Genomic DNA, 15,321 nt, shown 5'->3' with positions numbered 1-15,321 from the left:
CGGCGCAGCGAGAGCTGCTTCTTATAGAGCCGCAGCGAAATTTCTCGCCCACTCAACGACACGCGGACCCCACCGGCCAGAGGCCTCGCTCCGGCTCGGCTATCAAAGCCGGGCCCACAAGTCAGGCCGGGCGTGCTCGATTTCTCCTCGTCGTCTCGTCCCTTCGCTTCTCCACTTCTCGCCGTCCCCCTCGCGGTCTTGCGCATCTCTCTCTATCTGCGCTCGTGGTGCTCGGCCATGGCGGACTACCACTTCGTGTACAAGGACGTGGAGGGGACGAGCACGCAGTGGGACGACATCCAGTGCCGCCTGGGGAATCTACCCCCGAAGCCTGAGCCCTTCAAGCCGCCGGCTTTCGCCCCCAAGGTCGCGGCCGACGAGCAGCCCAAGTCCAAGGAATGGCTCGACGCGCGCGAGCCCGAGGAGCTCGAGGAACTCGAGGACGACCTGGACGACGACCGCTTTCTCGAGCAGTACAGGTATCCCCTCTCCTTGGACTCGATCCGGTCTGCGTTCTGATTGCTGATCCGTGATGGTGTCTTTTTCTTTTCTGTTTCCGTCTGTTCTTGGCTGCATCTTGAGATGCTCCAGTGCCTGCACCGTTTGATTTGATCTGACTCGCATGGTCAAACGGTATGATTGGTTTGCTTCCTATAGTAATCTGATATCTTTCCATTGTTGATCTGGATCCGGTGCTGTACTACTGGGCTTTGGATTGTTCGTTGCGTTTTGTGATTGGTTTGGTATAAGTGGGAATTTATTCTGGCAATTTGATTTAATTTGATGTTTGCAGGAAGATGAGGCTTGCAGAGCTCAGGGAGGCAGCAAAAGCCGCGCGATTTGGCAGTATAGTGCCAATTACCGGATCGGACTTCGTGCGTGAGGTGTCTCAGGCGCCATCAGATATCTGGGTTGTGGTCTTCCTCTTCAAGGACGGGTAACTCTTTCTTCATTCAATTTACTGCAGACCTTGACGTGATATGTCAACAAATAACTATTTATGGTTCATTCACCTAATTGAAATTGGAGCAGATAGAACTGTATTCAGGTTCTAACTGCACTGTATCTATTTGTGTTGGTTTTCTATGGCAAATTGCCTAAAAATCTAGGACCATGAGTTATGGCTATGGTTGACTGTAGGATGGGAATTCTACATTCTTTGCTGTGCCTCATAGCCAGAGATTTTATGTGATGAAATAGGTTCTAGCAGTTCCTGACCTTCATACATGTGATTTATGAGCATGCTTTCATCATGAACCTAGATCGCTTAGCAACTGTTCCAAAATGTGTTCCCTTACCATTTTTTATCGGACTTACTGGACATTGTTATGTTGATTTTGTCCCCTTTAAGTTGCGATGTAATTAGTGGTATGAACTTTCTGTTCACTCCTCTTTCCTGGAAACCTTGATTCGAAGTTGTAGCTTTGTAGCTAATTTGCCAAGTATCATATTCTTTCAGCTTGGAGGATCTTCCATGAATCTGGTGTGCTCTTTTCTGTAGGCTGTTTTAGTGTTTCCAAAAGGTGTTTACACCTAAATTATACAGAAAAGATATCTGGATTCATTAGAATGTAACGAATTCCATACGATCTGATGCATGATTTCTTTTAGTAAATTTTGTCTCTTATCAAATTCTATAAAATCTGATGGCAGGATACCCGAATGTGGGTTGCTTCAGAATTGTTTGGAAGAATTGGCTACAAGATACCCAGCGACAAAATTCGTTAAAATTATCTCCACAGACTGCATTCCCAACTACCCAGATAGAAATGTTCCTACAATATTGGTGTATAACAACAGTGCTGTCAAAGGGACTTATGTTGGTTTGCAAAAGTTCGGTGGAAAGAGATGCACACCTGAATGTAAGTTATTACACAGTAAAATTTGTATCCAGTATCTGATTTCCTACTTTCCCTTAGTTCATTGATTCCAGTTGCTCCAGTTCTGTGCTGTTGGTTTGGACTTTTCTTTAGCGCATACAATATTTGACAATGGAACATGCTTATTTAGCACACCAATCAGCTTCTTTCCAAACTTCCTTGACTTGAGCAAAATATTTGACCTTCAGGTGACAAGTTTTAAACTTAAAAGTACACAATTTGTTGTGACATACACCTCCAGATCCAGTCCTGATGTATTTTTGTGTTGTTCATGTGTCATAGTTAGATAGTGTTTGTCTAAAACTGCAACATGATGATCCACAGTTATACATTACTGTTAGCATATATTTGATCCTTTTCTGTAATTAGAAATCAGATAATCTATCCTTTACTTGTTGGGTGACAATCTTTCTTTCACTGCATCATGATTCCTAGAAAATAGAAATATCCCATTGCCATACAGAGGTTCCATCTACTTGTGCTTTTACACTAAATCACCGTTATGTTCCCTTCAGCTGTTGCATTAGCCCTTTGCCAGTCAGACCCGGTACTGAATGATGGGCATGGCGGTGGCGATTCATCCCGGGACAATGTCATAGAAGGCGTTCGCAGGAAGTTCATAGAGAAGGTTGTGGCCCAGCATGAAGAGCGGGAGGAAGAGGATAGCGACTGAGCTTATACTGTTTGTGTTAGTTTGTCTCAGCTGGCAGGTCCTGTTTGGTTCCACTTACTGATCTTATGTGGTTGTGTGGATGAATTTTATCGCATTTTACTGATTTTGTCTTGTTTGCTGATCTGTGCCTGGTTTGGTGGTTAGAGTGAAAGATCTGTGAATCGGGGGCAGTAAAATCTTGGTGTCAGTAACCTTTGAGATGTAACATTACTCTTTTTTGAGAGATCAGATATGATTATGGAAGTTGTATAATTGCATGGGAAAAGTTCCACCCAAACCTGAATCCACAGCATTTGAATATCCAGACAACCTTTCTCAACAAACATAACGTCTTGCCTTAAATTAACTGTTTCATATATATGCATCAGTGTAACATTTGTAAAGATAGTAAAAAGTTCTAAGTTAAACTATGTATCTAAGAAAGTTTGTGACGCGGCATGTTAACAATCTAAGTCCTAGGGACCGAACCGATTATCACGATCTATCCAAATTCCAAAGTGCAGAAAATCATGTTAAGGAGAACTGGTCAACGTAGGGTCTTGCCAATAATCTTAGTCCAAATTTTGGACTAATTCAACAGATTTTGTTAGTGGTTCCTGTTGTTACCTGCTTGATTAACCAGGTCTCATTTCAGTCATTTGCTTAATTTACTTGCAAGATAATTAGGTAATTCGGTGGAAGAGAGTTTGGCTGTGATGATGAGAAAAATTATCTACGAGCCGGTTGGAGTATGATAGGTTTGTGGCTGTGAGGAAGATAATTAGATGAGCAAAATTTTAAAAAGCAGAAGGACGATAATGGATTTGATATTTTGATCAAGCTAGCTCCCCTTTCTTATGCAAACATTTAATGAGTAGAAGGATGATAATGGGCTTAATGGCTTCCCTTTTCTTATGTTAAGAACTGCATGAAACATGCTACATTGGCACACACGACTATACCGGGCGATTGTGGTGGGAGGAAAATGATTGGATGGATGAAGTTTGTCATGGTTACTGATGTTTTCTGCTTGTATTGGTGAAATTCTGGCTTGTTTTCTGGTTGCGTGAGTGAAATTTGTCTCAGATTACTGATCGTTTTTTTTTAGTTACTGTTAGTGAGGATTGTATGTACAAGTTGTGTCATAAATTAGTACTCTTGTTTGAAAAAGGAATTACTGTGCCATTTGTATATGATGAAGGGTCCATCCAAACTCCAAAATTCAGATAACATTTCATCAAGCAAAATCTGGTGCGGATATAGTCCATTTTCTCGACATTACATCACAATTAATTCTTACATTAGGCAAGGATTGTATGTGGCCCATAAGGGAAAGAAACTGATGCGTTCAAGAGCGATACATGTAAGCTCCGGCTGCCTGGCTCACGGAGCCCTTGGCCGCGTCCTGGCGCGCGCGAAGATGATGACCGCGCTGACGAGGATCCACGGCGGGAAGATCCCGTTGATCAACCTCGACGACCGCAGAAGCTCCGGCACCCCGTTGACCGCTACCGCCGCCATCACCGCGGGCACCAGCAGGCCGGCGACGATCACCGACACCGGCTTCGTCCACGACTCCTACAGCAAGGAAACGGAAGCAGCTCTGTGGGTTCTGAAGTATCCATGTACCGCGAGGTGGAAACCGCAAAAAAGAGGAAAGGACACTGACCTTGGGCTCGCCGTCGAGGGCGATGGCGGCGCCGTCGCGGAAGGGCAGCGCGGAGTAGCCGGCGGCCGGGTCGCACCTGATCCGGAGGCCGCGGCGGGATCCCTCGGGCTTGAAGGCGTAGAGCGCCCGGAGGCCGTGCCTGGCCTGGATGCAGCGCACGTCGAGGCGGTCGCGGCGAGGGCCCGCCAGGTCCGACCGGAAGATCGCCACCGGGCCGGCGCCCCGCCGATACAGCCGCACCTCCACGAACGGGTCCAGCCGCCTGGCGCTCCGCTCGAGCAGCGGCGCCGCCAGCGATTCGCCTTCCGCGGGCGCCATCAACCAATCGCCCCTGCTCCTGATCTCCTGAGCTCACTAGATTCTACCAGAAGTGCCGTCAACCTATCGAGTGTAAAGATGGCTTTGACTGAACGCGGTGTTTTGAATAAAATTCTCACATCTTAGCTCAAAATTGATCTAAATCCCCAAAGTTTGTATGGCAATCCCGTTCGTGTGAAATATGATATTCTACCAAACCTTTCTTAGGTTACTTCGTCCATATGCACAGAAGACACGAGTTCATATAAAATGTTGGCATAATGCTACATTAATTGAGTTTGTATTCCAGATCCAGCACAGGGTAAAAGTCTGGGACGGAGCAATCTCCACCGGTCCAGCCAAGATTAGAGAGACGCACGGCAAAGCTCATACAGGAGAACAGCAGTCACAGCTGAATTCGGCTGTTTTTTAGTTACAAGCACAAGCATTTTGGTATGTAACGGACGGACACGGTGAGCTGCGAGATGCAATATTGCAATGCATCAGTCTGCCGTCCAGCTCTGCTCCACAACCTCCCGCACCTTGCGGTTGTACTCTCGCTTGTTCTCACTGAACATGCGGGCAGCTTCCGAGTTAGCAGGCGAATTCGGGTTTGGATCACACAGCAATGACTGCAAAATGATACACCCTCAGGTTAGTCACATAGTGTAACATCAACATACATGGCTTCAGCTCAAAAAAGAAAAGGAAAAGGAAGATATATTATATATATGGTTTAGAAAAATCACAAGGGTCAAAACAGAACTAACACGGATCAGCAGACATACAGATTCATAAGTAAGCAAGAACCATGTGCTTAAAACAATAAATCTTAGAAGAGTTTAGTGGCTGAAAATTCACATAACATTGAAGGGGTATCGAATATGGAGTATGTCCCATGTCTAAACGTTGTACCATGCTATGGGTTGCAATGTTTAAATGTCATTGTAACAAGAAAAGGTCACAAACACTGGAACAAATAATCTGGGCTGCTAAGAAATAAAAGATTTCTTGTACAGTGTACCTGGATGGATGTAAGTATGGCAGCTACATCATATATTGGGCTCCACTGATTCTGCAGGATATCTAAGCATATACTCCCATCAGCATAAACTGCACACCGTAAGGAAATTATGTCAGTGTGGCATTTAAGTGGAGATTAGAAGATAACATTATCCATAGACCATAGCAGATATATCAGCATCCAGCAGAAGTCAAGACAACGAAAGGCGGAGTGCCGTTGGTTCAGAATCAAAAGCACCACATGCACTCCAATATGCTGCATATGCATGCTTTACAGATGCAAGCACGGTTATTGTAAAATCATAGGTATTCACAGCACAAATACACATCTAGAAAGAGGATAATGAAAAAAGCACATAACATTTGTCAATATACCAAGTTTCTGATGTCTGAGAGCTTAGAACAGGTGAAACCTGGGAAAACTAAAGATGCCTTGAAATTGGGAATAGTAAACATACTGAGGACAAAATCATATCTAATTGTTTTCCTGAGCAGTGAGCACCCACATACTATATATGAGAAAAGACAACTTACTGTTAGGATGAAACATCCGAGAAACAAATCGCACAGTTGGTGGCTTGTTTGGATATTCTTCAGTAAACTGGAGAGTCAGCTTGAACGTACCTGACAATAAAACAGCATATCAGTGAAAGGAGAGGAGTTAAACAATATAGTATGCACAAGCAAAGCTATACATGATCTAAGTGAGGTGATGTGAGTCACTGTATGTGATTAGATCCATTTCCAATTTAACAATTTCCCGATTTATGGACCAACAATACATGACCAGTTAATTCCAAAGGGTAATGTTATGACTTTGCAAGCTTCGAGAGAATTACTACTATACAAATTTACATATAAGCCATATGCAATTGGCACCACAAGAAAGAAACCAAAATAAGGTGACAAGCTGCACACAGACGAAACATTATATTCCAACAGAGAGTGCATTATGCGATAGCTAGAAATGGCAGAACATTTTGGTGCAGTGTATCTGTTATCTTCTACTGAAGCAGCTCACACTACAACAATGATGACAAGGGGACAACTGGACAAGAATGTAGCTATTGATTACCTCCATTAACATAGAATAAATATTGCATTTCCGTTTTGGCACAAAATTCATTCCCTAAATATATGCTTTTAATCAAGATTTCATGAGAAAGAAAAAGTTATAATTTCAATAGGTTTAACAGTACCTTTGTTGGCTACTATTGCTCTTTGCTATAGAAGTTAACTTGGTACCATTTTCGACTTATCAAGACTACGACACACTGATATCAGCATGTTACATCATGAAGTTCCATTAAAACTGTGGTCAGTCTCATGTCAGCTCGAATTTTTTATTCTAGTGTGCCATGCATTTGACAGTAAGGTCAATAAACTCAGTCACTCAGATAATTGGAAATTTCTTTCTGCCAGAGACCAATAAATGAATCACTTCTCCTATTAGTGGATTAACACATTCCGTATCATCACTTTATAGTATTAGTAAGTTAGGCGTTACACTAGCATTGCCGATAGTAGCAGCATACGCACGTGCACTTAATTGTTTGGATATGTCACAAGAAGCACTTAGCAACCAGCACACAATGAGTTTGTAACGCAAAAGAATGAAGCATAAATAATCAATCCGTAAAGGAAATTCAGATTAACTAACCTCCATCCCATGGAGTATCGTCAGGGCTGCAAATGAAACCAACATATACAAAGACGTTGTCAAATTGCTGTCCAAACTAATAAAGGGGAAAGAGATGGTTCTGCATCGTACCCAAAGATCACAGCATTCCATAGCAGTATGTTGCTATCCTGCGGGGCGCCACTTATGCCGGCCGGAGGGTCCTGCATCAGCCGCTTGAAATCCCTCATCAACCGCTTCCTCGCGGGAGTCGACATCCTCGGATGTCTCTGCACAACACAATCTCTGCGTGAGACAAAGGATCGTACAAATCCATCACCGATCCACCACCAACAACGCGCCCCATCCCATACAAAAATCAGGCGCGAGATTAACAACCCAAACGAAAATTTGGGGGGGGGGGGGGGGGGGGGGGGCGTCGACGACGCAGGGGGCACTAAAGGCTGTAGCATCCCCCACCGCACAGGGGAACAAGCCCGCAACAAAATCGATGGATCGTATCCCAGCCAGGACGACATGGATTTGAGAAATCGCAGGAAAGAAAGATCCTTCGGAGCTTACCAGGGAAAGAAGAAATCAATCCAGGTCCGGCAGATGGATGGATCCCCAGTCCACACTCGTGAGAGGAGGTAGGAGGAGCCCCGGAACGCGTGAGCTCGCGGAGAGGGCGATGTGCCGATGTAGATGTCCGATGAACGGATTGTGCAGATCGACGAAGTGGTGGAGTCAGAATAAAGGGGCGACTGGTATTATTGATTTTTCCTGGGGTTTTTAGTGAATTTATTCTTTCTATACTACTCCCTCCGTTCCAAATTATAGGTCGTTTTGACTTTATTAGATTCATAGACTTTGTTATGCACTTAGATATACCCTATGTCATACATAATAATATCTATGTATCTAGAAAAGTCAAAACGACCTATAATTTGGAACGGAGGGAGTATAGTTTTGTTTTGGGTACGCGAGGAACAAAACTTGATCGGCGTTTTCTGTAATTTTGCCACTGGCCCACTGTGGCTAAATTATTTAGAGTTGTTTCCCTGCTAAAATTTTGGCATGCCAAAGTTTTGGCAAGCCAATATTTTAGTCACCAAACACCAACATTTGGCAACTTCTCCTATTTATCTTACTAAAATCTTGGCAACTTTTTTGCCCAAAGTTTTGGCTTGGCCTACCCAAGTTTTAGCAAGCAACCAATCAGGGTCTTAGAGCCGCTTTTTGGACACCCACTGTGCTAATCCATTCTCGAGGCCTGCTGGGCCATCGAAGCAATGCCCAACGTATTGGGCCGCTATTTCATTCAGGGCCGCTCACTAGGTATGCACAAATGCCCTTCCTGTTCTCTGCTCGATTCAGCTCTGGCAGGGGCCGTTCCGTCTCAACACTAGAAACCTGGCGCGGCAAAGCCGCGCCTTTTATTGGTTTAGCCAGTGTTTTCTTGTTATAGCAAGCACTTGTCCCTGTCAGATTACAGGTTGGCGCTGTGTTCCTGCCAGTGAGAAGAAATTTGGTGATTTACTTCGTGCACACAACAAGCTACCCAGAGGAACGCTTACATCGTTGATCAAACATGCACATTTAGTATTCACTCCGTTGTTACATGTCAGGAGTTAATCTAAAGTTTGAAGGCCTACGTGTTTATATCAAAATTTAAAAAGTCAAGGGCTGAACCTGCACATAAATGGAAGTCGAAACAGCTTCATAATAACTCCTTTTTTAATTATTACAGTGAGCAATCGCAGACAACCAGTCGATGGCGAGTGCAATCGTGGAGGAGCAGCAGATGGTGAACGCAGTGGCTGATCTGCCGGCCGCCGTGAACACCTGTGCGGACGACGACAATGAGCCGGCCGGAGACTCTGCCGAGCGGGACAAGAAGATGAAGCAGGAGGAGGAGGAGGAAGAAGGAGATCATCATGCCGCAGCGAGAGGTTGACTACGCCTTGTCCTTCGAGCCCATGGCGCCCTTGGAGCCGGAGTTGCTGGCGAGCTTGGAGGCGATGGGTTTGGGACTGGATCCTGACCTGGTCGCCTTCAGAGAGAAGCAGAACAGATGGATGCTCTCAGTGCAGGAGGATTTCATGCAACAGATTGCGGACAAAGGGTACGTCTCTACCGCGGTCGAGGTGAATGATGACGAAGACGGAGAGGAGGATGGTGAGTACGAAGATGATGACTACGATGACGGTGACATCTTGGCCTTCGGTCAACAAGTTCCGAGTGCCGCCGTGAGCACAGCGGTGGACGCCGCGGAGAACAAGCTGGAGGGGAACAGGAAGAAGATGAAGGAGATCATGATGCCGCAGAGCGAGGTGGACTACGTCCTGTCCTAGGAGCTGGAGACATGTGACCCGGAGACAGAGGCGTGGTTGGAGGTCTTTGATCCTGAACTGTACGCCTTGGGAGAGAGGGAAGATCGCCGCATGCTCGCGGAGCAGGAGAATTTTAAACGACAGATTGCATTGAAAGGCTACGTCTCTATGATGGTCGAGGTCGCCGATGACCATGAAGAGGAGGAAGACGAAGGAGAAGATTACGTTCTGGATCATGAGACGCTGGAGGAACCTAGAAACTAAATTAAATCTTTGTTGTTTTTCTTTAATCGGTAGGAGAGCATCAGTAAGTTTTTATTTGGTCAAGCACACCGAGGTTAATGGAGTATGTTAGTGATCCCTTGTATGGTGCTGAAAGAATTATGTTTGGAGATCAACCAATGCATCGTGAAGTTTATTCTTTGAAATGTTGCTTCGTCAACCTTTAATAATCTGTGTAAGAAAGTAATGGCCAATGTGTATACTTTTCAAAAAAACAATTCAGATATAAAATAGTATGCCAGCAGTGTTTACCCCCACAATTATAAAATTGATATTTGATAACAATACATCATCATAACACATTATAAAAGCACAGAAATTGCATACATGCCTTTTCTTCTCTGGAGCCATGCAAATCTGACTAATGACCACACACATGAACAGTTTACGCACCATCCTTTCCCCCCTCACTGGTAGGAAGGGATAGAAAAAAAGGAGAAACAAGAGGTCAATGCATTTTGTTACCACCAATGGACCAAGCTATCCATGGAGAGGCATTGTGTGATCAAACTGAAGCACATTCCCCAGCGATTGAAGTCCATGATCGGGGCCAGCAGTCGCACCAAAGAAACAGTTATAGCTATTGTTGTTAGACTGGGAACAATATTATTGGAGGTATTTTTGCCTTTCGTTGGTTGCATCTTAAGCACATCGTAAGAAAAGATGCGTTGCAAATTGGATATTATTCACGTGCTTGCAAATTTACAGTCGTTAACATAAATCATTATCTTGGCATCACATCTTTCAAAGAATAACGCAAGAATGGACAAAATGGTCCCCTCCTACCATATAGACCAGTGGTGTTGTTGTATTTCAGTTACTTTGTTCGTATGATTTGATAAGATCAACCTTTCAGATTTCTTGCAAATTATTGCTTATATGTTGCTCTCAAAAAGGCTTTGGTAATATTATATATCCTTGCAGCATTTTGGTTGCATGATGTCTTGATGTTGGATACAGGCCTCGTGTAGTATATGGCATAATGCCTTGGTGTTGGATACAGGCCTATTGTAGATGATGACAAACGTCCAGCTGTGAATCTCGCTCCATGTGAAGCTTCGGTTAACATAAGCTTGTTGTTTTTTCTTTTTAATAACTATTTTCATGGTTTGGTCTGAATTTTTCTCCCTGTGTTTACCACTTTACCTATGTAGATATATATTGTCATGAAAATCTTAAAGTAGGTATGTTGTATGAGCCCAGCTTAGATTGAACCATTATATAGTCAAATAGAATTATTAGAATCGTAGGACAGGTATCAGGTAGATCTGTATAATCAGAGAGACAGAAACTGTAGAGTGAGAATATTGGCCTTGATTTTTGCTGCGGGTAACAAAAGCCCTTACGAGGAAAATGCAAATGGTCTTCTAACGATGCATGCTAGTTTTGAAACGGTTGTCTTTTTACTGTGTAAAACACATGTAACTGCGTTACCATAGGCACAGTAATGCTTGAAAACTGTTGTCCATTTTCTTTAGATGCTATATAGATTTGCTAGTGGGTTGCTTGATATTCGAAATTTTGATGCAGATACTACTGGAGGATAAAGAACATGATGTAGATGGCTGATAATGGAAGATAAGTTTTTTGTTTGTGGATATCTGTTATGACAGGATTTTTTATTCGCTTAAGCGTTACAATTTTTGTTTACAGAGTTTTATTTCAGTACAGTTCATTAGTTCATATGCTCCGGTTGAGGCCTAAAGTTGAATGTGCGGCATCTTTTAGGTTTTCACATGTTACCTAATGGCTTGCTCCAAGTGGTTAGAGAAGCGACTGCAGAGTATTCTCGAAGTAAAAAAATAAAAAAGTTAAGAGAGGCTTTAGTGGTGACAATTGGAAGCTTTCCTGTGGTTGAGATGAAATTTCTCATTTGTATTTGTATTTTCCTATCAGTATAGCTCCTCAATGAAATACTTCCATGGTTACATTTGACAAGTTATTTGGTAGGTATATACGCTCCCTAGCCATGAAATTTATCATTTCCCCCCATACTCTATAGTTTCACATGTTCTCATCTGATCAGGAGATTAGCCAGCGTGAAAAAGGAAAGAACAGAAAGAACTGAAGAAGAGCAAAATTTTCTGTACTCTTGTTGATTATTATGATTGGTGACAAGTTGAGATTATAGAATATTTACAGATCTGGACTACCTGACTTGTAGAATATTTTTGTGTTATTTTTGCTACTACCTGAATTATAGAATATTTTTGTGCCTGACTTGTATGATATTTTTGTGTTATTTGGTATAATAAGTTGTTTCTTGCTTGACCTTCATGTTTACTTCAACTGATGTTGGGGCGATGCAAGGATATGAATTTGGGTCTTTAGGATAATGTGCATAAATGTGGCATGACGATATAGCACTGCTTTGGGACTGGAAAGTATTTTCCTATGGGTGCAATGAATTGCATTTTTTCAATGCTGTACCTGGGAGGTGGATACAATGACTATGGCACAGGATACTGATGGTGGTTGTAATTTGATTAGCAACTGGATCAGGATGCAAGCACAATGTTGCTCCAGTAATTCTGAAATTATTTTGCAGATCACAGTCTGCTATACGACTTCTAATTCTTAGCTTTGACGATGATTGCAGGAAAAATGGTTTGCGACAGGGTTATAACTTATAAGGGCTGTCAATCCAATAGCGATTAAAGATTTCATAATTCAAGTTGGTGACTTCTCGACGGTTCGTCACGCATGCTATTTTTCTTCGATAACTTCCCCACTAAGATATTTCTCCAGGCGTCTATTCGTCAGTGGGCCTCTATACATCCATTTTTCTTACAGGATTGAAAAGAAATTTGCAGCATATTGTCCATTCAGATCAAGAAGAGGGAAAGAAGTTAAACGACATGTTACTCCTCTTTTGGCAGACCTTCTAAGCGAGATTCTACTTTCCCAGCATATAGGATTAGATAAGCGGTTAGCTGTGTGAAGCTATCTCAAGTACAGCCCCATAGATTTAAACATCAATATTGCTGATTTCTCCACACCAAGTAAAATTAACATTAATGAGATCCATGCAGGTACAAGATGCAGCGAACGCCTGTTGACAGTATGGGCTTTGCATGCTTATTTTGAATTTTGTTTGTCATCAGGACTTACATCAGACCCAATCACCCAATGATGTTGCTGCCTACTCCTACCAATCTATCCAGCGACATTAGAGCACCTGCTTCCTCACTGCAGCTGGCTCAGAACATTTTCTTTCTGTGTGTAAATTAACGAGGAACTGGCATGGACGCGGCGAAGGGCGCCACCCATGCTAGTACATTATAATGAACTAGGAATATGGGGTATTCAGGGCTTCAGGCTCACAAACATAGTTTGCCTTTTGGTGCTCACAAACATATTTGATTCTAATCCAATACACCAACGAGTCAAGGAGCATGATAGTTTCAACTTTCAACCTGCTTCAGCCGTTGCCTCTGTATATAATAGCTGCTCCCTCTGTTCCAAGTTACATGTCGTTTTGAACTAAGTTCATGAATGTTTATATGCATCCAAATATAGTGTATGTCTAGAAAAAAGCTAAAATAATCTACAATTTAGAACGGAGGTAGCACTTTGTTCTGAGCGCAGCTCCTTTTGGATGCTGTGGATGCAGCGACTGCCAGAGTTACAGACACAAACAAACCTGTTCCACCAATAAATTTTGTTCCAATCCGATTAGCCAGATAAGTACCACCCATCACAATCGTTTTATACCAGGAAAAAGTGCGCGTTATTTGTCCGCAGGACGAAGAAGGTCTGATGGCACGAGTAAGCACAAATCAGCAACCACAGAATACATTCCGAGAGCACAATTCGAGTATTCACATGACGACAGTATTCTAAGGGATAACGGTACAATTTACATAGTTTCCACGAACTAAATGCTGTACAAAAAAACAAGGTCGAATACCAGAGCCATTACAGGTTTACAAGCTTAAGCAGCACGCAACGGAACAACTAACCCAGAGAACCTTGTTCCTGTGGCAAAACACAGTATGCAGAATACCCCTGTTCTAGTTAAGGGGGTTTACAACCTTCGGGACCATGCAATGATGCAACATCATACTCAGTCCAGCTAAACCTGTTCTTGTTATGCCTGCTGCATGTTCTATCTAAGTTCTGTTCCAGTCAAGGGGTTCATTGATAGGCTTTGATCCCCGCTCCATCACAGGGCAACGAATTGTGTACGATGGCCCTCCTGTCGTACATATATCTATAGGCCCACCAGAAGGTTTGGACATTAACTGGATATCGAGATGCATCTGACATGGAGACTGTGGCGCAGAACGGCGTAGTTTACATGGAAAGACGGGAACTAGTCGAGTATTAGAAGAGTACTCGTAGTAAAAGAGTAGAACTCTTCTAGTCATATCCGATTAGTATTCTTGTAACCAACTAACATGTAACCCTGCCCCCGGCAATATAAGGTAAGGCGGGGACCCCCTCCAAAGCATTGGGTCATGTATTTCGATGGATCACTCAAACTCGAGGGCGCCGACGTAGGAGTACTCTTGATATCTTCCAAAGGCGAACAACTCAAGTATGTCCTGCACATCATTTGGGAAGTGTCCAACAATGAAGCCGAATACGAGGCGCATTTGCATGGGCTCCGCATGGCAGTCTCGCTAGGAATAAAAGCAATTGCTGGTCTACAGCAACTCACTGGTGGTGATCAATCAAGTCAACGACGTGTGAGACCGCCATAAGGAAAACATGGATGCATATTGCCTAGAAGTACGCAAGCTAAAGTTGAGCATATTTCAAATATCGATCACTCCATGTCTCTAGTACCTCATATCAGAAGTGTAACTGTTGCATGAGTGGTCCGCAACAGGAAATAATTGTTGTTAAATTTACAACAAAATGCATGGAAAATAAAATGGGTCAACAGACCGCAACGTTATCGGCATCCGACATCCCGCTAGGATTCTCTCGAATGGCATCAGCATAGAAGGATGAAAACTTCCCCACTTCGGCCTTGATTATGTCCCAACGGCTCTATAAAGACCTCAAACTCCTTTTTGGGTAGGATCCCCTCCTCAAATTGTACCGCTACACAATCCTATCCCACATGCGATCTTTTTTTTTCGCGGTACTTGTAATTGGGTCACAGCTTATTTCAAGCCATGACTTCACAATGTTTACATCTTCGTCTGGGTTGAAGTTGCCTAACTTGGTCCTATTGATAGCCTTTTTCCTCCTTCCTTTTCCTATAGGAGCTAGCGCTGGAGGGACGAGCACTTCCTCCACATCTACCTTATCATTTTGCACAGATGCATGTGCCATTTCAGCTGGATGAAACACTTATGGACCATTGGTACTTGGATAAATCATTGGGACATTGGGTGGAAGCTGCTCGAATCCTTGGGGGAACCAAGATGGAGGACCTTGGTAACCATGCATGTATGGGTTCCAGGCAGCCTGGTAGGGAGAATTGTTGCCACCAGAAAAAGCTCCCTGTGATCCATCAGGAACATTGGACTGGTTAGAGTCCATCCTGAAATCACAGGCAAAAAAGATATCAATAGTAGCACATGACATGATTTAAGCATGATATGTGAGTATGT

The 15,321-nt window shown here is 43.3% G+C and overlaps 3 protein-coding genes across 3 annotated transcripts; 1 reads left to right on the top strand and 2 right to left on the bottom strand.

Annotated features, from left to right (window-relative positions):
* Positions 1–149: 149 nt before the first annotated feature.
* On the top strand, positions 150–2,830 carry LOC101753688 (phosducin-like protein 3). The gene is made up of 4 exons (XM_004968435.3): positions 150–479; positions 794–937; positions 1,654–1,862; positions 2,396–2,830. The coding sequence occupies exons 1-4, from the start codon at positions 238–240 to the stop codon at positions 2,551–2,553; spliced, it is 753 nt and encodes a 250-aa protein (XP_004968492.1). The 5' UTR covers positions 150–237; the 3' UTR covers positions 2,554–2,830.
* A 912-nt stretch (positions 2,831–3,742) lies between these two features.
* Positions 3,743–4,656, bottom strand: LOC101754097. The gene is made up of 2 exons (XM_004968436.3): positions 4,202–4,656; positions 3,743–4,110 (listed from the first exon to the last, which is right to left on the bottom strand). The coding sequence occupies exons 1-2, from the start codon at positions 4,517–4,519 to the stop codon at positions 3,916–3,918; spliced, it is 513 nt and encodes a 170-aa protein (XP_004968493.1). The 5' UTR covers positions 4,520–4,656; the 3' UTR covers positions 3,743–3,915.
* A 102-nt stretch (positions 4,657–4,758) lies between these two features.
* On the bottom strand, positions 4,759–7,882 carry LOC101754493 (ubiquitin-conjugating enzyme E2 2). Its single transcript, XM_004968437.3, has 6 exons — positions 7,722–7,882; positions 7,293–7,429; positions 7,182–7,207; positions 6,056–6,145; positions 5,523–5,611; positions 4,759–5,130 (listed from the first exon to the last, which is right to left on the bottom strand). The coding sequence occupies exons 2-6, from the start codon at positions 7,415–7,417 to the stop codon at positions 5,002–5,004; spliced, it is 459 nt and encodes a 152-aa protein (XP_004968494.1). The 5' UTR covers positions 7,418–7,429; positions 7,722–7,882; the 3' UTR covers positions 4,759–5,001.
* Between the last annotated feature and the right edge of the window lie 7,439 nt (positions 7,883–15,321).

This window comes from Setaria italica, chromosome V (assembly GCF_000263155.2).
Source record: "Setaria italica strain Yugu1 chromosome V, Setaria_italica_v2.0, whole genome shotgun sequence".
Classification (NCBI taxonomy): domain Eukaryota; kingdom Viridiplantae; phylum Streptophyta; class Magnoliopsida; order Poales; family Poaceae; genus Setaria; species Setaria italica.
This window is presented reverse-complemented; position numbering and strand designations above follow the sequence as displayed.